Raw genomic sequence first — 24,129 nt, 5'->3', positions numbered from 1 at the left:
GCACCTTCCAGGACTCTGGGATTTTTTAAAATTTTGATGCTCTGGTTATTGAACTCCTTAAGACTCCAAAAATCCTTAATGATGTGAAATACTCTAGATATACTTAGTGATCGTTGAATATGTTAAATTGTATAAGGCCAATAAAGCAAATTTTCAGCAACATTAAAAGATTAAATAGATTGGGTGAAAGATAATAATTAGATTCTTTTTTAGCTTCATATATTCTAGAAGATATTCATAATTGTGTATTTTCTAGTTTTCAAAAGCTGACCAACTTTATAGTAAATTTAGCATGGTAAATGCCAAAATAATATTAGAATACATCTAGTGACTTATTTGCTTTTCATTTATTTATTCTACTATAATGTGTTGTTACTATTATACTGTGCTTATTTTCTCAACTAATGGTACTATTTTAGTCAGAATAAGGAGTTGTTAAATTTGGGAACATAGTGTGATATTATTTGTTATACTTGGAACTTTGTTTTATGGGATTTGTGGTTCATTCCTATTTGACTTGGAAAGTTATCACTGATAATGTATCACTCACAGGAGGGTTTATATTTCCAGTGTGCTCAGCACCAAGAGGCCATGTGCCTCTCCCAAGTGACAGAGCAAGAATGGTTTCCACCACATGGAATCTCAAGAGGGAAGACATCATGTTGAGTTGGAGAGATCATGGAAGAGGAAGGCAGCTACGTTAGCTAGTTTATTTTACCATTCCCTGGACATCACGGCAGAGGGATTAGAAGTAGAGTCCTGTATAGCATATCCCAGGTCACCTAGCAAGGGGAAAATACGAACTCTTTTACCTAAAGCCAGTATCTCTACCAACCGAACCACTTCAATTCTGTAGTGTACAACACACTTTTGAAATACGTCTGGAAAGCTTGCAAAGCTTTGCTCATGTAGACAGAAGAGTGGCCATGGACTAGCAGCAGAGGATCACAGAATTCTGTGAATGAACCCACACAGGTACAGGACAGAAATCAGAAAGGGTGTCTGGAAACAAGTTAGGTTTGAGTATGCCAGAGCTACCTTTGGAAGAGTGGTCAGAACTGGGAAGGAAGGGCTATTGACAAATTGTAAAGGACTTTTGAATGCCAAGAGAAGGAGTATAGACCTAATTAGAGAGGCAGCAGGGAGCCACTCAGGGTTTTGTGTGGAGAAGCAATATGATTACAGCTGACAGCGGTCTTAATAAGACTTAATAAATAGTACAGTTTATAACCCTAGGCCAACTGCTGAGCCAAAGCCAAAGGCTGTGCTGCAGACTTAGCAAGCTGATTACTGTGAGCGTTGATGGCTAGATTTACTCCCAGTCAGCCTTTGCACTGGAGTGGAAACTCCTGGAAACACAAATATCTGCAGTGACAGGTGACGTGTCTTTTCAGAGCCTACTTCCCTACAATGACACCCTGCTGAAGTGGCTTGAGCAGTACTACAATTTACTTGGCACAATTTTAAAACCTCTTCTTCTTTGTAAATATTCAATGTTCTTTGTGAGTTTTCTTAGGCCTAAAATCTATCACCATCTGTCTTAATACTTGCAATGATGTTGTGCCATCTTTTATTGGCATTAAGGTGCTTGCCAAACAGGAAGATGTCATCGTATTATCCACAGTTTGATTTAGCAGCTAATGTTGATGACAAGACGATATTGAAATTTCAGCTCCCCACCCCCGACGTATTTCAAATGCTATCATGGATAAATAGTGTATCTTAGTGAAAGAACAGGTTATGTAAGAACCAGCAAACTCCTCCTCTGTGCCTTTGTAATTAGAAAATGATGTTTTAATTTATTTATGTGTTTTTCAACTATGTGGGTTTGTACATGGGAGTGGCAGACAAGAGCACTCGATCCTCGGAAGCTGGAGTTACAGGAAGCTGTGAGCAGCCCAAAGCGGGTGCTGGCAACCAAACTCAGGTCATTTCCAAGAGCAGGATATGGTTGTAAGTGGTGAGCGGTCTCTTCAGCCCCTGCACTATTATAATTCTAAGGAAGTTTGGAGGATGGCAAAGAGAGGCAGACACAAACAGATACCAGGGTAGGAGATGAAAAATGACTAAAGCAGAGCCAGGCTGATCTCTGACTTTGAGGCCAGCCTATCAAAACAGAGAAACTCTGTCTCAAAAAAGAAAGAAAAAAGGAAAGAAAGAAAAGAATGACTAAAAGAAGGAGAGGTGAATAGCAGAGCTAGACTCATTTTGATGGCATTTCGTTGTGATGCTTTGAGACAGAAATCTCACTATGGAACTGAGCCAGGCCTTGGCCATGCATCTCCTACTCCTCCTTCCCTAGACCTGAGATTGTTGACAGAAGCCACATTCAACTAACAGGACCCAAGTCGGTACTGTTAACACCCCAAACCAGGGGGAATTAAGATTCCTCTATTGCAATTTAAACTAATAACTCCGAATTTCTGACAAAGCCACCAATCACTGTGACTACCCATTGATATTTCTTTGAAGGAAAAAAATGGCCATTTGACTAAAAGTGACACATTTAAAAGGCTTAAGGAGTCAGGTGAGGTTCTTTTATTTATCCAAGAAGGGTAATAATGGTACTAATTATAACCTGTGAGATTCAATGAGATAACAAAAGCAGAGTCATTGTCAAAGCACACGGCAAATAGGAAAACCCCAGGGTACTGTTGCTGTGTCTCCATCTCACAATCGGAGGAAGTCTAGCAAGTTTGAGGTGGGCAGCAGTGCCCAGATCTGACCAAGAGTCCATTAAAAGCTCTCCCAGTCCATGATTTTTAATATATTATTGTTTGAAAATTTAATTCACGTATGTAATGGATTTAATCTTATCCCCTTTGCTCCCCTTCAGCTCCTCCCTTACACCCCCTATGTCCTCTTCTCACTTTCTTGGCCCCCACTTTTGCTCTTTATTGCCCACTGAGTCCAATTAGTGCTGCCCATATGCACATGGGTATGTGGCCATCCACCAGAGCGTGGCAGACCCAGCGGATGGAAGGCGTGCTTGTGCCTTCCGTTCGTACTTGGCCATGTGTTGTTTCTGAATGGAAACCTAGAGAGTCAGCTTCCAGATTTTAGTTCATTGAGCGATTTGGCGTTTTGTGGCTGGAAAGACTAGGTGGAGCTTTGGCTCAGGGATCAGCAGGTTTTCTCCTAGAGTTAACGTTAACCATCAACACTGCAGTTCACATTACAAAGAGGCAGGATGGAAACCTAAGGAGGAAGTGGGTTATAAAATGAGACTTAGGAAGACAGCACATCAGGAGGATATCTGCCTTCTTAGCGAATCTTTTTAGTATCTTAAATCTGTGTTCTGAATTGAGTTCCGAGTCTGCCTTGTACCAGCTTATCTGGAAAAAGATGACAGTATGACCTGTGTTATGAGACCATAAAGGGATTAGATGATAATTAGTATACTCTGCCTAACATGGGGGCTGCAGTTGGTTGAATGTTCCACTGGTCACAGCTGTTGGAATGCCACTGTGACGCAAAGATGACAGAATCATGTAAGTAAGAGAAAACGCAGTTTTCTCAAGTTTCTCACTCGAATACATTTAGGGTTTATTAAACGTGTTTTCCAAAATCAATTACCTGCCAATTCAGACTTCAAAACCTATAGGAATTCATTTATTTCAGGCATGATTAAGAAAGTAACAGCTTAAGTCATTTCAAATTGTGTCTTTTTTTAGCTCCTTTATCAGAATTTCTGTTCTTACCATGTATAATACCTACAAAATTGTTGCAGTTCACAGAAAATGCTTTAAGTTTCCTTGTGGGTTTAAATGCATGATATGAGCAAGGAAGAGGTTTTGAAGCCATAAAACCACATGCACTTTGATTGGGAGATCCAATGGTAGGAAGCTGTGGATTTAAAGCTACGTTCATATATGTAACATGTGTGTGAATCTGCAGCTACAGAGGTAGGAAGAAATCACTGGAATGCTGTCAATGGTTAAATTTTTTAGTAGCCAGTGCATGCTATATTAGATCTCAGAGGATAAATTATTTCTAATTTTGGAAACATGCTCGGAACCAAAGCACACAAGGATAAAAAAATACAAGATTCCTATGGTGCACACTTGTAACCCCGGTACTTGGGGGCTAAGGTAGGATGATTGGGAGTTTGAAGACAGCCTGGGCTACAGAACTGAGAGTGTCTCAAAATAAAAGCAAAACAAAAACAATAAACCAATTTTATAGGACAATTCTCAGTAAATATAGGAAGCTCCTGTTCCATCCATGATATCATTGGTTCTATGGGAATGTTCACATTTACATGTTTGATGATGAATTTGCAGGTGACATTTTGGGTAATGAAATATCAGGGACTTTGCAAGGAGTGGAAAGCTCTTGCTTCAGTCCCTTAGCACTGTGGTTGAGAAAATACCTCACGAGGAGCAAGCATCTTCCAGTGAGCTCACATTGACCTGAAAGGATGAGCTCTTCCTGTCTTCTAATGAGCTAGTGAAGCAGAAGTGTGGCAGGCTATTTCTTATCCTCTATTTACAGAGAGGGCCTGAGGCACTGAGTGTTGTCTGGGCTTGTTCAAGGTCACAGCATGGGTCTGTCAGCAGATCTGGAAAGAACATCTCAGTCCCTGGAGTCTGGAACCAGTCAATAGCCTGTTGGCTCAAAAGCTAACCGATGATAGATGAGCTGATTACATTGCTGGAGGCATGGGGAGCTGAAATGCCATCGAGCCAGAGAGACCATGTTTATGCCTGCTGGGGCAGCAGAAGGCCCCTCCATACAGGAATGGTTCATATCCTTCCTTAGCCCTCTTGTCTCTGGATGACTGGGGAATAAACCTCAGTCTCCCTCCTGTCCTCCACTCCTTTTTTTTTTTTTTTTTAATGGAGCAGGTCAGTGGTTTTTCAGTAATCTGGACTTTATTTTTCTCACTAACTGCAATAGTATGAATGTATCCATTTATTTTATCTTATGACTATATCTCCAAGCACAGTAGATACTAACATATAAATGAGACTTAACATATAAGCATTTATTCAGCAAAAAGGCAGTTGAGTCTTACATGAACACGTATACAGGAATTTGAACTTCGTTTGCAGTGTTGAAGCTAGTTTTTAGAGTAACCCAGAACACTTAACTCTCTACAGCAGGAAGACATGGAAAAATGACTGACTAAAAACATCCCTTTAAATATAAACATCTATGAGTTTTGTAGAACGGTATCAGGAGACAAAACAAAATGTGTAAGATGGGCTATAGATCGCCTACATGAGAAAGCCAGACTGAATCAGATTTGGCAATTTTAAGCTATTTTCCTTTAAAAATTCAACACAGAGAAAAAAGTGGTTATGAATTGAAGCCCATATATGTGTATTAGTCTGTAGAAACTTCTGTAATAATGACCATATACTTTATAAATTTCCTAACACCACAAAATATATCATTCTCTCCTAATATATTTTATATTCATATAATAAATATTCTATACTAATATATTTGGTCAACTAAGACTTACTTTTAATCTTAGTTCTAAGTCTAGAGCTGTTTTAGAGCATACATTCAGTGCTCACAACTCCCTGAGATGTCTCATGTTATTGTCTTAGTTTCCAGTTTTACAAAGAGAGACCTAATAGGTAAGGTACTCAAGAGCATGATGACTTGGTAAGATGGCACTTGAGTCCTTTACCTGTTAGACTTTTTTCAGAATGTCACACTGTCATACTCAGCCCTCCACTCCTAGCAGATCCACCTATCAAACTAACTGTATGTCCTTCCTTCTCACCTTTTAAAAACCCCATCAGGCAAAATTTGTGAGGCCCACATGGTCTTGTGTGTGTAGCCATCCACTGGAGTGTGGTCTGTCTACAAGGGATCACACCTTTAAAACAAACAAAAACTCAAAACAAACCGATAGACTATTGACTCTCCCTCCCAGCAGTTATCAGTTGACAATAGGTCCTCAGGGGCAGACTTCATGAAGTTTTGTCTGTCCTGAGCTTGAGCAGGACTTAGGCTTTTCACCAGTTGTCACCATTGTGAGTTCGTATGCTCAACCGTCCCATTATATCTGGAAAACTTTTATTATAGTCATCTACCACTTCTACCTCTTAGAGTGGTTCTGACCCCTCTTCTACAGTAGTTCCTGAGCTTTGGAGGAAGGTGGGGGTGTGTGATATAGATATGCAGATGTCCCATTTAGAACTAAGCATTCTAGGACTTGGCAGTAACACTCTATTGCTCTAGACAGCTAGTACTTAAATATTTTTGACTCCAGAATCAACGCTCTTAACCACTCATTGTTCTAAACTTAGGTCATTATGTGGGCATTTAGTCTTATAGAAACCTGTTAGCAGACAACTGATCTCCATGGTGCCTAGAAGAGAGAAGGTCAGAATGCTGTTTGGCATTAGTCAGGAGATGCTGCCCTGGCTGGCTAGTGTAAGTATCCAGTATGTCTGAGGATGTTAGATACCTCTGACTTCAGAAGTCTATACTATTAGTTCTGGTCTGACCAGCCTCCTGGATCATAATGTGGGCTTCTAAGCCACCTTCTCATTTGTTATTCCTGCAACAAATCAACTAATTGTCTGGAAGCTAATTCCTTATTATAATCAATTAAAATACCCCCTAGCTAGATAAAAATGAGCAAAGGAAAACATTTCAAGCAGAACCACAGTGCTTATCACTAACCCACAGTTTATCCTGTGATGAATATCCTCAGATACAAGGCCCAGCCTCAACTCCAGTCATCAGCTGTCCTTGCACCCACACTACCGTGTTGCCATGATCTCGGGAAGTCTGTCTTGGAGCTGTCACTCAAATGACTGGGCCTTTATTTCAGGAGCTGTTTCTGTATTCTGGATTGTAGCTACGGTATACTCGAGAAGAAAACGAGAAACTTAGTTGGATGTGTTCTGGCAGGTAAATGAGCTCATCTCACGATGCTTCTAAATAGATCTTGCTCCTCTTGAGCTGCCTAGTGAGCAAGCCAAGCCATGCAGCTATTTCTTCTGTGCATTTCCCCATTATTTCAACTTGTTAGAGGAATAATTAGGCTTTTGAATTGGAACATACTGGCTTGGTGTGGGGTTTTGCCACTGGGCAGCATTTTTAGCTGCAAAAGAGAGGGATAAAATGAATGCTTGTGTACCTCCAAAGACTTGCTTTGCTCTCCTCATCCTTAGATGGGACAATGATAGTACCCACCTCATTGGGTTGTTAGGAGGTAAATGTGGTGACAGACATAACGGAGCTGCTTAGAAGAGCCATGAAGTGGTGAGTTCTGACAGCTACTCCTCCAGGAAACTCTTGAAAAAATTTCGATGAAAGACGAATGGTAAATCAGTTACCTGGTATTGATAGGTATATATAAATAGGTATATATAAAAAATTATATAAATATAAATATCAGATGACTGAGAATGTGTCAGCTTGGCCTGGGCACTGGGATTGAGATTTTGCCACCATTGGCTTAATGTGATGAGAACTACAAATAGCTATAGCGTTTATACCATTGCATTTTAATAGGAAATCCTAGAGTGGGAATATTTTATAATTGCAGTATCTACTATTGAATAACCTTTTTTTGCTTTATGTAGTTTTAATGAATAAAAATTGTACAACCTGGGGTGACTAGTGGTTCCTGTATTGGACAGTATATCAATAAACAATGAGTTAAACAAATGCTAGTTATGAATTTATCTCACATACAATATCTAGAAAGAGGAAACAGAAGGTCATATAGGTGTCTAAAGACATCATTAAAGAAATGAACTCTTTGATTTGTTCTTACTGGATAGAATTTGATCCCAGGACACCCTTGCCTTCAGGAGACTCAATATTTCATCACCAGCTTCCGTGTGAAGAAAATAGGAGGAGGAGCTTGGAAAAGATTGAGAGTTTACTTGTCTGCATTTATTGCCACTGCAGTTATTATCATAACCCTCGACCTGGGGGTTGTCTGTATCTTCATTGAAAGATCTTTATGACAAATTATAGAGGATACTAGACTTAGGTATCCAGACTTCTAAGTCCTCCAGAGCAGTGGTTCTCAACCTTCCTAATGCTGTGGTAATCCCAACTGTAAAATTATTTTTTTGCTCCTTCAAAACTGTAATTTTGCTACTGTTATGAATCATAATGTAACTATCCGTGTTTTCCAGTGGTCTTTGGAGACCCCAGAGGGGTTGCAACCAACAGGTTGAGAGCCACTGATCTAGAGTATAGGAATAGTTTTTCATTGTGTTAGAGTGATATAGAGGATTGCAGTTAAGGAAATTGAATGACTGCATCACTATATGTTATCTATTTTGTGTTTCTGTGGCAAGTTACCCGAGGCCTGGTACTTTGAAAAAAGAAAGGCATTATAAATCTTATAGTTGTGGAGATGCATGAACATGACAGCTGTGTCTGCATGTCTCTGGCAAACAACACATTGCAGGTGGCATCTAAATGACAAGAAAATGGAAGAAAGCACATGCCCAAACAGGAAAGGGATTGGGCTCCCAAACAACCTATTCTCTCAACAACTAATCCAATCTCATGGGAGTTGTGTTAATATGTCCCAAAGTCACTTCCTACATGACCAGGTTATTTTCCACTAGCTACTGAATCACAAATTTTTTTGTTTCTTTGTGTATGTGTGTTCATGCATGGTGCATTGATTTATCCATGTGTTCTTATTGTGCAATTACATGGACATATGTATGTATAGAGGTCAGAGATCTACACTGAACACATGCTTGCATGGCAGACATTTTATCAACTGGGCCATCTCTCCAGCCCTGGCCCCATCTCCTAAATATTCTCCTATCTCAACTCTGCTAGACCGGAAACTTGGCTTCCAGCATCTGCACATTTAGAAGGTACATGGAACCCATATCCAGACGATAGCAATGATACAAATACATTCTTAGTATCAAAAACACTTAGCATTCAGTAAAAACATAAAGACATTGTATTAAAACATAAATGCACACAGGTAAATACATGTCTTGTATATGAGATGTTTGGAAGGCATGAAGTTGGTATGAACATGTGCCCATTGGTTACCTTGGAAGACCCCTCAATATTAATGCTTATTCTAACTAGCATGAGTATGTATTTAAAGATTCCTTATACATAGGAAGCCAGAAGATTGTAGTAAAAATGTAGTGTGCTAATTTGCTAAACTTGATAACCACTTTGTAGCTGAGTCCAACATCAGCTATCACGCTGGCCTAGGGAGGGCTCTAGTTGTTGAGTCGTGGCTTACATTTTGGCTTTTCTCTATCCCTCCAGCCAGCTCCCAAATAATGACACCAAGATTCATTATTAATTGTAAAAATCTTGGCCTTTAGCTTAGGCTTGTTTTCAACTAGTTCTTATAACTTAAATGAATGCATATGTTTATTAATCTACATTGTACCACATGGCTGCTACTGCTATCCCATTCTGTCTGTCAGACTCATTCCACATCTGGCTGGCATCTCTCCCACCAATAGATTCATCTCTAGTTTCCTTTCTGTGCCTAGAAGTTCCACTTAACTCTTCTGCTTAGCTATTGGTCATTTAGCTCTTCATTAAAGCAATCAGAAGGTACCTTAGGCAGGGACACATCTTTACAGTGTAAACAACTACTGTTCAGCATTCTGTGTACAAAGTGATCTTTCTACAACCCACATGTGCTCACATTTATTTTGCTACAAGAAGTTTCTTTACAGTTCCTACACAGCTAATGTGAGTCCCAGCATCCTAGTCCTCAGCCTCTGCCCTCCCAAAGAGAAGAGGGTGATGCCCAGTCAGAACTTTATACCCCTCAATAGTTAATGGTTTCTTCTAACAGTTTTTAGATATCTGCAAGGAATCTAACAGGTGAAACAAATGATTTCTTTATTGAAAAATTTATGATATGAATATTTTAAATTTCATTTTTTGAAGAAGAGCAAAATGTGAATATATACAAACAAACACATATGAGATTAATTCTGTTTCTCATTGCTTGGACAAGTATCTGACAGAAGCCACTGAAGTGGAAAGAACATTTTCTGGCTTATTATAGATGATATATTGAAAGTTTCAATTTTTATATATAACTGTCAACTTGCTAACATTTTCAGGCAATTTTAGTTCATCCTAGCTAAGAAGGCAGCTCAGGAGTGGCTCAGTCTGTAGTGGGCAGAGTATGCACTGGTAGCTTCTCATTTGACCCTGAACAGCAGGGGGCACTAGACGGGAAGCAAAGTAGGACATGACTCTCAAAGATCTACACCAGCGCTCTATAGCCATCAGTTAGCCATCAGTTAGACTCCATGTTGCAAAGTCTCTACAATGTCCCCCAGGCAGAGCACCCAGGTGGAGACTGAGTGTTGAGTTTGTAGAACATTTCACTCTAAACCATAACAGTGTGTGTGTGTGTGTGTGTGTGTGTGTGTGTGTGTGTGTGTGTTGCGCACCCACGCGATGATGGTGCTTACCTCCCCCAACTTCCACAGGGTGTGGTGAAGTTTTTAACCAGTCTACTTTTGGATTTCTCATTTTTGCTAAGAAATATGACTGAAATTCTGTTAGAATTTATTTATGCCTCCTATTACTTCTTCATTGTATTTAAAGTTTATGGGTGTTCAATGTAAACATTTTCCAGTAATCTCTGTAATAACTTGTTTCTTTGAATAGATGACCATAGAAATTTATGTCCCTATAAAGCTGAAAGTAAGAATAGAAGAATTTTTGTAGCTCTTCTGTGTGTATGCATGTGGATGGAATTTTAGTACTTCTATTTACATAATGAGTTGGTGTCTTTTGTTCTCTGTAAGCTCTTTTCCTGAAGCTGTTATCTCTTGCAGAATAAAGAGATTTTTTTCAAACATCAAAGGACATTTGCAAAGTGTTGAAGGAATTTTATATGTTATGTAAACTAATGGACTGGTTCAGTTTGTTTAATCTTAGGAAAGAAAAAATGCGGTGAAAGTAGCTGGCATCTAAAAACTATGGTAGCACCTAGCGCAGATGGGAATAAGGGTTATCTTTACCCCATACTCCCTTCAATGTAGACTCTTTTCATTACCTGTCTGCTTTATTCCAGAGCTAAGAGAGGAGGCATTTAGTATTGTTTTCAAGTGTCCTGCTTTTAAGAGCTGCTTTAGGAAGAAAAGCTTATTGATCTTTTTGTAACACTAAGAGTAAGACTTCTCTTACCTTTCCCTACTTCCAAGTGTCTGATGTTTTTAAAATGATACCCTACCTCTACAGAAACAAAGTTGCTACCTATTTTATAGATTCAGAAGACGCTGAGAAGTGAGGCAGAGGCAGAGCTCAGAATATCTTAGAGCTGATCTCTCCATCTCTCTCCCCATCATAGGAAAGATGAAGTCTTGCGAATAACATAGTCAACTGCCAAAGATATACTGAACCCACCTCTCAAGGAAAAATGCTTTTAGATCTTCATGCTCTTCCCCAGTAAGTCTGAAAGGACAAATTGATTTTAAGGTATCTTGAGGTACCACAAATACACTATAGTAATGAATATGATTAAAATATATTGTGTAAAATCCTAACAATATAAATAAAAACATGTCTTTTTTTTTAAGTATTCAACATCCTTAGCTATCAGGGAAATGCAGATGAAAATTGTTGTATGATTCTACCTCACCCCAATACAAATGGCCATCATCAAGTCTAGAAATGATAACACATGTACGTGATATAGAGAAAAGGGAATCCTTACACATTGTTGGTGGAATATAAATAGTACAGTCACTGTAGAAATCAGTCTGGAAATTTCTCAAAAACCTAGAAATAGATCTACCATAAGATCCAGATATGCCATTCCTGGGAGTATATCCAAAGGACTCTTTATGCCCATCCATGTTCATTGCTGCTGTATTCACAAAGCTAGAAAATGGCGTCCGACTCCATGTGCTATGCATCAACTGAGAAATGAGTCGAGAAAATACGTTATACACACAATGGAATTTTATTCAGCTCTAAATAGATCTCACATTATAAAATTAACAGAAAAATGATGGAGCTGTAAAATAATTACAATGAGTGCGTTAACACAAGCCCAGAAATGCAGGCACTGCTTGCTCACTCTTGTCTGTGTAGCACAGTTTCTAGTATTTAGATTTGAGTCATGGGGAAATGAATTTAGAGACCTGGAAAAGATAAGGGACCATGGAGGAGAGAGAGGAGGTCTTAAAGTACTCTCTTAATGCTGCCAAAATACATACTAATGCCTCTTCTCACTATGAATATCATTGTATATTCCTTAAACAAAATTTAAGTTTCTCATTCATTGTTGCTAATAAAATGTACCCAAACAATAAAACGCCCTTTTTGAGATTCAACATAAAACTTGGCACTCCACGACAGAATCTGCATATGTGTCTATGATGTGTGTACATGTTTTCTGCCTACTGTCTCTTCTTCAGTGATAGTAAAGTCTTCATTGGGTAAGACTTTCTGTTAAAATAGTTTTTACTTTATTTAGTTTGAAAATGTCATACAACTTATTTTTGATCATATTCTTTTCCCTCCTTCAACTCTTTCCAAATCTCCTCCACCTTCTTACCCACTCAACTTCATATTCTGTCTCCCTTTTCTTTTTAAAAAATATCAACATATACTTTTCATGTCCACAATAGTGGCTTACATAAAGGAGCTCCTAAAATATTAATTTAAATAAAGAAATACAGTAAACGTATTCTTTTTTCAAATTACATACCCATTATATCATGTAGGATATGTTTCATGGAAACTGTAGTTTCTCAACCAACATTACTTTTGGTTATTTTGATGCAGAGTCTCCAGATGCATTCCACACTAGCCTGGAACTTACAATACAGCTCAGTCTGACATCAGCCATTGATTCTTCTGCCTCTGCCTTCTAAAAGCTAGGATTATAGACTACTATACCCAGAGTGAGAATACTCTTGATTCTTTTATTTCTAAACCAAGGTCATTCATCCAAAGTGTCTCTAGTAGCAATTGAATGAAATGTACTCATGTTTTCTGGGCTGCCATATGAAGTAGGTTTTATAATTTTCCTTTGCAAGTAAGCCCTGTGAGAATAAGTAACAGTCTTTGGTCAATAAAGAGCAAGTTGAAGAATTAAAAATCAGCATCCTAGTGCCAAAACAATTATCTATATACTGTGCCATATCTCTGCCATGGTGCTACTGATGCAGTATTGCTTAAATACTAGAGTGTTAGGAGCCCCTAGTACATCACACACACACACACACACACACACACACACACACACACACACACACACACACACGAAAAAGAACAAGAGCTTGACAGTTACATACATAAACCTGGATTCTAAATTTAGGCATACTGCTTTTGTAGTATGATCTCATAGTAAGTAGCTTTCCAGTAAAGCTGTTGAATAAGATTGAAAGAAGGTAACCATGTTCAATGCTAATGACATTTTATATATACATATAATAAAGTTCTGCACATTAGCCTACTCAGTGAATAAAATCTCCAAGAACTTGCTAATTTGCAACTCATTACGCTCTGCAGAGATGAAAGTACAGGCTAAAGGAGGTTTTACGGGCATTGATCATACCCGAAGGCATGAACATAATTTTACTCAACTGATGTCATTTCATGTTCAGTAAAATGTAGATAGATGTGGTATTTGTCCTAGAGGGGATTGATAGTGGTGTTCCTTGTAGGTGGAACTTCATTAATAGTGCTTAAAGTAGACAGCAATTTTAGAAACTTTAGTATTATCTAGGTATTATGGTCTTACAGGTGGCCTGGTCTTACACCTACATGTTACCAAAAAGCCATGGTAGAACAGATTCATTTGAAAAGTGAATAGCAGTATTTCCTTGACAGTTGAACCCAAACATGCCATGGCCACCGATAAACATTTTGTTCTTAATCCTAATAGATGTAGCACAATCTTCATTATAGCTCTATAGGAATATCTTGTTCTCCCTTTTCACACCCAAAGACCTTCTGTTCTCAATAGTAGAGGAATCTTGCAGTAGAGGGTATGTTTTATGGTGAACTATCAGACATACTAATGGTAGAAAAAGTCTTTCCCTTCCATTCCCTTTGTTTAGCTCTAAGTGACAGAATAACCAGATTCGTTAACATTTGATTGTTACATCTTCCTATAAAGTTTATAGTATAAACCGAGTTACACGTCTAAAATAGCCAAGCAACCATGAAAAAATGTTTCCAAGTCTCTACTCTTATTGTCTACTTTTCAAAGAAGAATGGAATTTGGATTTTAGAGCTGCAAGTCTTTGAATATAAATGATTAAAGTCATATTGAAGAGACAGCTTAGAAGTTGGAATTTTTAAGCACTACAGTCAAAGATTATCATTAGACTTTGAAAACCCATTAAAATAAGTAGCATTACCAGATTGCAGTTAAAATACTAAAACAGCTTGTTAACCCAGATGAACACAGTTGTTTTTTTTTTCCATTTGGTGATTCTGAAATTACAATATTAGTGACTTCTCACCCCAGGTATAACTATTAGCAATTGTTTAATTTTCTTCTCTCTCTTATTATATATTTGTATGCAAAATAATGAGCTTTACTATGACATTTTCATAAGTATATGTTATTACACTCTGCTCTTATCATCTAAATTTTTTAATTCCAAAATTCTTGTAGAAATGTATGTGTGTATAGATATACATAGAAATATACATAACATCTACACACCATGCTGATGTTAGCATTATGGGAATATAATGTGCATTCCTATATTTAAGATCAAATAGAAAATACTTTGGGTATGATCAAGCAAGAGCCTTAGGTGTTTAGGGGAGAATTTCGAGATATTTCTAAGTTCGTTGTCTGATGAGCCTCTTCGTGGAGCCATTTGTTTACAGGACCTCAAAGCGAAGCTGTTAAAGCAAGTCTTGATCAGCTCCAACTGCTTCCTGTAATGTAAGAGCCTTGAAGAATGGTGTTCACCAAACACACACGTCTGACCTATTTTATTTCCAGCAGATGCCAATAGGCTTGTGGAAAGTTGGCAGTTACTTAGGAGAATTATCTAGGCACTGAACACCCCTCAACGGTGAACTCTGAGTCACGAGCAAAGTGAAATGCAGAGGTGAAAATTCCCACAGGGCTCTGTTAGTCATTTCCTCTGCATGGTCAGTGTCTGGTGGTCCAATGGCTTGACACTTAAGGCAGATACTGAAAGCGGATACTCAGGGAAGCAGTCTGGTGTTCACAGTTGGAAACAGCTTGTTATTAAGGGGCTCATGTTTCAGGGCATCTCCACACCCAGGCGGTACCACTTCTAGCCAACAGAAACCCAGGGCCACTCCTGAGGTCCTGTGTACCTCCTGTCACCTCCTACAGACTTTGTTCCACTTTTAAATACTTACTCAAAGGGTCCACTTAGTTCAATTTGAATAAAATGGCATGTAAAGAAATAAATGGATATCCTTGCTGTTTGGCTTCCATTTTGTCATGATTCCAGTTTAGGAATTCTTTAGGAAGAATTATCCGCCATGGCAGGGCATATCTTTCTAGTTTTCTTAACTCTCAAGAAGTTCCTCTGAACAAATGTTGCAAAAATGAAATTTATTTGCTAAGATAAAGTGAAGGCCTACTCTACAAGCAGGTAGACCTTAGACTTCTTCCATTGTGAGAGTGTTAGCTAATAGAAGCATTGGCAAGGCCGGAGACTTGCCATCTTTTTCAGTCTAAAGGCAGAAAGAAACAAGCAGGACCCTTAGTAGGTTTTCCTATGGAGGTTGGATTTGTGGTAGTTTTTCTACATTCTAGATACATAGAAGAGAGGAAAACATATGAGCATGAAAAGAGATGGCTGGTCTCCCAGTGAAAAGTCACTCTCCGGAGATCAGAAGAGGGGATTGCGTAGCCTGTGTTGGGATATGATTGGTTCTCAGACAAGTTGGCTTGCTACCTGCGGAAGCTGCTTGAACTCACATCTTTCCTTCATCAGTCCACAGTGGTTCTCTCCTAGTACCATCCTGCCTAATGGTGTCGCAGGGCCATTGTGAGCATTCCTATTTATGCATGGGAGTTTACAGTGATCTCTGGTAGGTGAGGAGGATCTAAAAACTGTCTTAGGACTCACTTGACAGTCCTATTAACACATACTTTCCTCTTAAAGCTACTTCTATGAGTTAGGATGGTTGTGATTTCCCATTGAATGGCATGGCTGTTGATTTTTAATATCTTTTCATCTTCCACATCCATTTTTTTGAAAATTTAAATTAATATTTAAAGGATGTTATGAGGAGTATGAGTATAAAACTTTTTGAAAATATTAATTAGACTTTTAGTAACTGAGGGCTATTTCCTGTAGAGTGCTTTATAAATCACTTGGCCGAGTGTGGTAGTAACACCTTTAACTCCCTGTGCTTAGGTGGCTAAGTAAGGCAAAGAAGTTTGTGAATTCACAGCCAGATTGGGCTATATAGCCAAACATTGCTTCAGTACCCCCAGCCCAAACAATCACTACATCTACCTCATCTAAGTCTTTTCTGCTAACACACAGGAAGCGTGTTCTTTCTGATGCTGCACAGGACCCTGGTGAGATCAGTGCAATCAAACAAGGGAGAAGAAAAAAATGCTCAAGAAGTCAGTTCTACAGAGAAGAGTTCACTTGCAATTTCTTACAGTGACAGGTCATATGACTTCGAGCAAGTTCCGCAGCCTTAGCCTTAGTGAGTTTTCTGGAATTTTCCTTCTGCTAAATGGAAATTTGAAAAGCACCTATTGCATAGGCCACCATGCATTGACATGCTTACCACAGAGTCCAGTACATTGAAGGAGTACAAGGAAGCATGACAATAATGGTGTCAAGTTCAATCTTCTTGGGTTCTTGTTGACAAAAAAGTCTAATATCAGCTCTATCTCTAAATGACTCCTGTATTTCCTTTGCAAAATAAAAACTATACTTTTTGAAGCATATTTCTCATATGTATATCTGAAAGCCAGTTGTATCCAGTAACTCCCTTCTTGTACTCAGTGAAAGCCATGTATCTTGGCAGGAAAGGAACTTGTGGTGTGGAGAATGAGATCTCACTTTGCACTGGATGTTTATCTGAGTAACTGGCTCCTGGTAGAGGTAGTGTGGGTGGAGCTTGTAAGACATCAGAGCACACAGGTAACAGAACACTTGCTCAGCTGATGCAGATCTGAACTTTCAGGAGGCTGAAAGGTTGCCTGCTGCCTGCACAGAAATGACCAGGGACAAAAGCAGCTCAGGGTAGGTGGCACCTGCCAGTCTCCATCTGTTCTCACTTCCTCGGTTAGGAAGAAAATGTCTCCTGTTAGGAAGTAGATCCTGATTGCTCTGAAAGTGGGAAATCAAATCTTTGTGCTTATAGGACCCAAACAGATGTTTTGTTTTTTAAATACCATTTTGTTCCTACAAAATGAGACCATGATGAAGGCATACTGTCATAGGAATAGGTGCTAAAGAAATGGACTTGGTTTGGTCCTTCTGATATGTTTGATTTCCTGCATCCTTTGATGCTGATCTCTTTCAAAACCATAGCTCTTTCTAACTTAAAAAAACCCCACTTCTTTTAGTTTTTGAGGTTATAATTACATCATTTCCCTTTTCTCTTCCCTTTCTCCAAACCCCTCCATATACCCTCCTTACTCTTTTTCAAATTCATGCCCTCTTTTTTCAGTGATTGTTGTTACAGTACTCCTGAATACATAAATACAACCTGCTCAGTCTGTGTAATGGTACTTGTATGTATGTTTTCAGGGCTGACCATTTAGTGTTGGATAGCTAGTTGGTGTGCTTTCTGAGGAAAGTGATTTTTTCCAGCTCTCCGCACTTCCTAGTGGTCTGGACTTCTTTGGGCAGTGCTGAGGCCTTCTGGACTTTCCCCTACCCACGGTAGCAAGTCTGTTGTGGTTGTGCTTGGTCAGCTCATGGTTGGGCAGTCTCTTAGTTACTTTTCTATTGCTGAGCTAAGGCACCATGGCCAAGGCAACTTTCGGAAAAATGTATATTGGATTTAGAGTTTCAGAGGGTGAGTTCATTACCATCAGGGGCAGTGTATGGCAGCAGGCAGGCAAGGTGCTGGAGCAGTAGCTGGGGGCTTATGTCTTAAGAAAACAACCACAAAGCAGGGGGAGAGAGGGGGGAGGGGGAGGGAGGGAGAGGGAGGGGAGAGAGAGAGAGAGCTAACAAGGAATGGCATAGGCTTTTGAAACTTTAAAACCTACCCCTAGTGACATACCACCTCCAAAAAGACCACATCTCCTAATCTTTACCAAAGAATTTCACCAACTGGTGACCAATTATTCCAGTAAATGAGCCTGTGAGGGCTATTCTCATGCAAACCACCATAGGCAGTTATGTTGTTGAGACTGAATGGGTTTAGCTTCTAATACCCCTAGGAGACAAAAACCTCCATGTTTCTCAGGCTCTTAAAAATCTTTCTGCCAGGTCTTCCCCAATGATCCCTGAGCCTTAGATGTGAGACTTATATTGCAGATGCATCCCTTTAGAGCTGGACTTCACAAGTCTGCATTTGATTGGTTGTAGTTTTTGGTAATGGTCTCTGTCCGTTGGAAAGAGAAGATACCTTGATTTGAGGTGAGTTCTACACTTATCTGTGGACATAAGGACAAGTATTTAGAATGTACTTAGAGATTGTGCTGATTTATTAAAGTGGTGGTTATAGGTTCTCCTTCAGGATCCATGACATCACTAGACTTGAGTAGTTGGCTAGGGTTCTTGTACCAGGCATGATTGCCCTCTTGTGCAGGTGTTAAGTCCAATTAGAGCACTGCTGGTTATCCCCAAGGTATGTGCGTTGGAATAGTGGAGGGGCAGTAAAGAGTGGAATAGTAGGGTACAAGTAATATGATAGGGGAGATGGGGGGAAGCAGGGCTCTGATTGGGAAGTGGGAGGGAGATAAATATGGAAAAAGGAGAGGCGGAGGGCAAAATAACAATAAGGATATCTGAAAAGCCATAAAGAATCAAGCCATTAACTACCTACCTAAAAATTATAATACATGTAAGTGTGAGTATAAATATGCACATATAGTTTAAGTGAAATTTCCACATCTGGGCTGATAATGATTCCCCCAGAGCCATAGACCATCTATCAAAACCCCAGTACCAGACATGAGGAGCTTTCTTTTCAGTTGTTCAAGAAACTGCCCAAACATTACAGGGTATTATTATTCCTTCTTTTTGCTGCCCTAGGGGTGGAAGGTAAGTCCCTATTATTGAAGATACCATGCACTTCAGATACAGGGCCCACAGGCCCCAAGCTAGAACTGACTTCCTAACTTTTATATGTTTGGTTTTTTTTCTAACTTTACCTCAGCATTACCTATTACTCATCAAACTTCTTACTGTGTGGCTTCATTGGCTTCAAATGGCAGAGAGAGATGATAATAATTTTATTCTTGATTAAAATAGTTAAAATACTTACATTTCTCATAATATTTCATTTAATTTAAATGTATTCTTTAAATGTATTTGAAAAATAACCATCATAAAATGTTTACCTATTCTTACAATAATAGAATCACATAATTTTAAAAACTTTGTGATGTTTACCAATAGAATCTACCTATTGGACTTCTAAGTCATTAAAATACTTATTATTGTATGTCTGTGTGTGTTATGTGTGTGCAGAAGCACAAGTGTGACATGAGTGGAGCTCAGAAGACAATTTTCCAGAATTGGTCTTTCTGCAGTGGGATCTGGGAATTGAACTCAGATCGTAAGACTTGTGTGGCAAGCACCACTGAGCCCTCTCTCAGGCCCAGTATTCTCATTCTTGACAGTCGGGTGTCTCCTTGGCGTCAGCAGACAACCGTGAGGAGCTCAGATACACAGTGGTAGAGAAGCTTGTCCCCCCTGTCCCTGAACACTAATTTCCTTTACTGACCAATTCTCATTTTTTTTACTATAAGAATGCATTTACTTTTTAATTTTCTCTAACATAAAATTTCAAAAGTAACTTCTTTAATATTGTTATTTGTATATTCTTTTATTGAAAATAGATTTTTAATGTAATATATTCTGATTATGGTTTTCCCTCTTCCAGCTCCTCCCAGATCCTCTCCTCTTCCCTACCCACCCAAATCTATACCACTTCTTTCTTTCTCTCCTTAGGATAAAAATGGAAATCTAAATAATAATAATAATAATAATAATAATAATAATAATAATAATAATATGGTGATGATAAAATTAGATAAAAACAACAACTCAGAATAGGACAAAGTAAACAGACTGAAGATAAACTCAGGACACATAGACACAAAGACACACCCATTCACACACACAGAAATCCTTTAAGAACACAAACTCAGAAACCATAAGGTATAAACAAAGGAAATGTAAACTTTAAAAAAAAAAAGCAGTGACAAAGTATTATAAAAAAGAAAACCTCTCAAAAGACAATTGAGTTTGTCTTGTGTCGGCCATCTACTTCTGGGCTGGCCTGGAGAGTGGTTTCCTTTCCATTTGAGTGGTTATCATTTGGGGATAGCTTCTGGGTTAGGGATGTAGGCTTGTGTCTACTTCCCCTCTCAGCACTAAGACCCCATCAGGCCCAGACCTGTGCAGGCCCTGAGTGTTCTGTCATAGTCTCCGCGAGCTCATGTGTGCACAGGTCCTGCTGTGTTTAGAAGACCTTGTTTCCTGGTGTCCTCCATCCCCTCAGGCTCTTACAATCTTTCCACCACCTCCTCTTTTGCAGGATTTCCTGAATCATGAGGGCAGTAACTTTTTGTATTACCTAACAAAATTAATGCTGTTTTCCCCCTCTGATATGAAATTTGTATGTGGGAAGGTGGGAAAAACACAATTCTTGAAACTTGATTATTTAACCAGATGACCTAATTAGCACGGTGCTGCCTGCCTTGACATTTACACTTGACAGAGAATTTGCATTTGGAAGCCAGAAAACCACAGCTATTTGGAAACAGTTTTTAAAAATATAGATTTTTTTTTTACCTGAAGAATAGAGAATGCCCAGGGTTTGGAGATACCCCATGGGGAGCTAACCTGATCTCATGCAGATGATGTCACTTCCTTGCTCACTTCTGACTCGGTTTAATCGAATAGAAATTTGTAGTTCTTTTTACTTTCCTTTCATCTATATTTAAAGGCTGGAAACCACCCAAAGCACTCACCCAAAAGCATGTAGCTGTGTAGAGTACAATTCAGTTTTTAAAAGTTGTATCACTTACTGAGAAACCTTATCAAATTTCTTCCTTAGAAATAGCTTCAGATAGGAGTCCACTGTCTACGGAGAGCTGCCACTGTGCACTGTAGGCTACGTACTGTTCAGTGTGCCTTGTGTGTTGATCTGGTTACCACCACCACCACCACCACCACCACCACCACCACTGCTGCAAGATTTGTTTCTTTGCTTTCTCTTTGGCAGTATAACGTGTCCTCACACAATTTGCTTGGTTCTTAAACTACAGTCACGTGTGTGTTGGTTCAGATTTTTAAACAAAAAATAAAAATGGTACAAATATTACTTTGCAAGTCTGTATTACACCAAGCCACATGACAAGGCACTTACTTCAGCTCGGCTTTGCCTCGGTGTGTATTTCATGTGATGAATGGACCATGATTTATTCATGTTATGGTGAATGCCCAGGTACGTGGATGATCAATTGCCTCAGTGTCTGAAATAGACACCTGACCAAAATGAGCCAGGAGCTTTACCAGAGCTGTGGCCTGATTGTGAAGTCATTCCTTGTCACACTTCAATGTCCCTTTGATCTTTTGATCAAAATCATGCCTGGATACATCCCAAGTGCCTACTCCTTAAATGGCTCCCTACCACCTCAAAAAATCCAGCTTCGTGTCTGCCTCTTTGTGTTTTCTTCAGTTTGAAGCACACAAAAAGTTCTCAGCAAATGGAAGTTTAGAAAGCCCCACACAATGTGAAATTTTTTGCTGATGGATAGAGAACGTTACTAAATAATTGATGTTCAGAACTTGGACTAGAATGGAAAATCACACAATCAAAACAAACAGAAAAGATACATGGTGAGGCCATGAACATATGACCGAATTTATCCTCCCCGAGGATGTGGTGTCACAGCAGCCGCTCCCCGTACGGGACAAACAGCCAATCTCACATCACCTGGAGTTCCAGTCAGAGATCGTATTAAGAGTTTCTTTCTGTTTTAAAGTAAAGCAAGCTTTCAACTGATTGGCTATGATTAGTTTTATCTCCAGCGTTTGTGCACAGTAATTCCTTCTTTGTATTTATTTTTTTAAGAGACTTTTATTGTCTTTAATTATGAGTATGTGTATGTCTGTGTGGGGGTGTGCACATGTTTGTGTTGGGTATTCATGGAGGCCAGAGGTGTTGAATCCCCTGGAGGTAGAGTTACAGGTGATTGTGAATTCTGCCAAACACAGTTCCTCTGGACAGGCAGTAAGTGCTCTGAACCTCCAAGCCATGTCTCCAGTCCCTTTTTCTTATTTCTTAATAAGAGACAGCTCATTAGCTATTATCCTGACTTTTCCTCTTCTACCATGGTGTTTCTCTATCCTCCTAATGCTATGACCCTTTACTACACTTCCTCATGTTGTGATGACCCAACCATAAAATTATTTCATTGCTACTTCATAACTGTGATTTTGCCACTGTTATGAATTGTAATGTAAATATCTGATATGCAGCCTCTGTGAATGAGTCATTTGACCCCAAAGGGGTCGTGACCCACAGGCTAAGAACCACAGTTTTAGAGCTAAAGAAAATTTGCTAGTTTGGCAGCTCTCCACATAGCGACAACTGAGCCTAATTCCTCTCACAACTCCAATGTCTGACAGAAATACCATACTCATTGCTTAAAAAGTCTCACTGTAAAACGATTTTTTTTTATAGAGCTGACAATGTAAAAGCAATCACCTGAGAATGTGAGCTTTACTATCAGTATTCTGGATTATCTGATATATAGTATATAGCAGTATGGGTCTATATATATGAATTCATGCTCCTTGCAGATAATTTGATTTAGCTGTTATTAGAAATATTCATGTATTTACATTGACTACAGTTTTGCATTTTAATGTGTACATTTACTTCAAAACCAACTTAAATTTCAAAATAATTATATGATGATTACTTTTAATGCAAATAACAAAAAATTATCTCTTTCTTTTCAAATGTTAATTTTGTTAATTACAAAGTTTGTTAACAGAAACTTTATTTTAAAACAGAACAGGAACAGTGAGTGATATTACATAGCTTTTATGATATAATATTTTAATTGGTTTTCCAAAATTGCTTTGGGGACTAGCAATACAACTTTACTACATATGTATCGATAATTAATTTATATGTATTTCCTAAGATTTTGGTTCCTGCAAGTCTCTTAAATTGGTATTATAAGAAAATACAAGATGAGTAACACAGTTCATGTTTTGCAGTTTTACAGGTTAGTGGGTAAAGCCAAGAGTTACACCTTTAAATAATAAATGTGATGTAAGATCAGGAGAGCTGCCACTTGCTCAGAGAAGTGGGTGTCAGATGTACCTAATGAATGTGACATGAACCCAGAGAACAGGGCATCCTTGATTAAATGCCCACTCACTACTAGGTTCAGAGTCCCAGAGTCCAGAAAATGTTTTGTGTATAGGATACATGGACCGTGGTTTGACTCCTGACGCTAGCTTTGAAGTTTTGTCTGATAAGATCGTTGTGTAATTGCTTACTCAGAGCAAAGAATGAAAGTTTATTCTCAAATGGTAATTTAAAGATGGTACAAAATGAGTGCTCAACCTCACAAATACAAAAGAAGACAAAAAGTGATGACTATTTTTCATTCTATAAAATATCATAAATCTTTAATATCAATGTAAGTCTGAGTGAGCTAAGTCTTTTTATCTTTTCTGTAAAAATGACAGTACATGAAATGATGTGGCATTACCATTTATGTGTGTATGTGTGTGTGTGTGTGTGTGTGTGTGTGTGTGTGTGTATAATTTATATGATGAACACATTTTTATATGGTACATATGTATATCCTTTGAGGAATTATGATAAATATGCCCATGTATAAACATACTCAGAAAATAAGAATAATTTTGAACTAACTAGAATATAAATGATTTGTATCTTTACCAAAAGCCAAACAGAAAGAAATTTTTAAATCACTCTGTATCTGTGGCTATTTTTTTTTTTAGTTTTATCAAATATATTTCATAGAATAATTTCAAA

The 24,129-nt window shown here is 38.6% G+C and overlaps 1 protein-coding gene across 4 annotated transcripts in view; it reads left to right on the top strand.

The window, feature by feature from the left end:
• Oxr1 (oxidation resistance 1) overlaps positions 1–24,129 on the top strand; it is a 414,716-nt gene that overhangs the window by 137,511 nt on the left and 253,076 nt on the right. Inside the window, exon 3 of one of the 4 annotated variants that reach the window (XM_042264638.2) lies at positions 11,294–11,391. The exons of the other annotated variants lie outside the window; for them this stretch is intronic. Within the exon in view, the coding sequence (XP_042120572.1) occupies positions 11,363–11,391 (29 nt within the window). The 5' untranslated portion in view covers positions 11,294–11,362. The remainder of the gene's footprint in view (positions 1–11,293; positions 11,392–24,129) is intronic. 4 annotated transcript variants of the gene reach the window in all.

The sequence above is a fragment of the Peromyscus maniculatus genome, chromosome 20 (genome assembly GCF_049852395.1).
Source record: "Peromyscus maniculatus bairdii isolate BWxNUB_F1_BW_parent chromosome 20, HU_Pman_BW_mat_3.1, whole genome shotgun sequence".
Classification (NCBI taxonomy): domain Eukaryota; kingdom Metazoa; phylum Chordata; class Mammalia; order Rodentia; family Cricetidae; genus Peromyscus; species Peromyscus maniculatus.
Note: the sequence above shows the minus strand (reverse complement) of the source record. Positions and strands in the feature narration are given on the sequence as shown.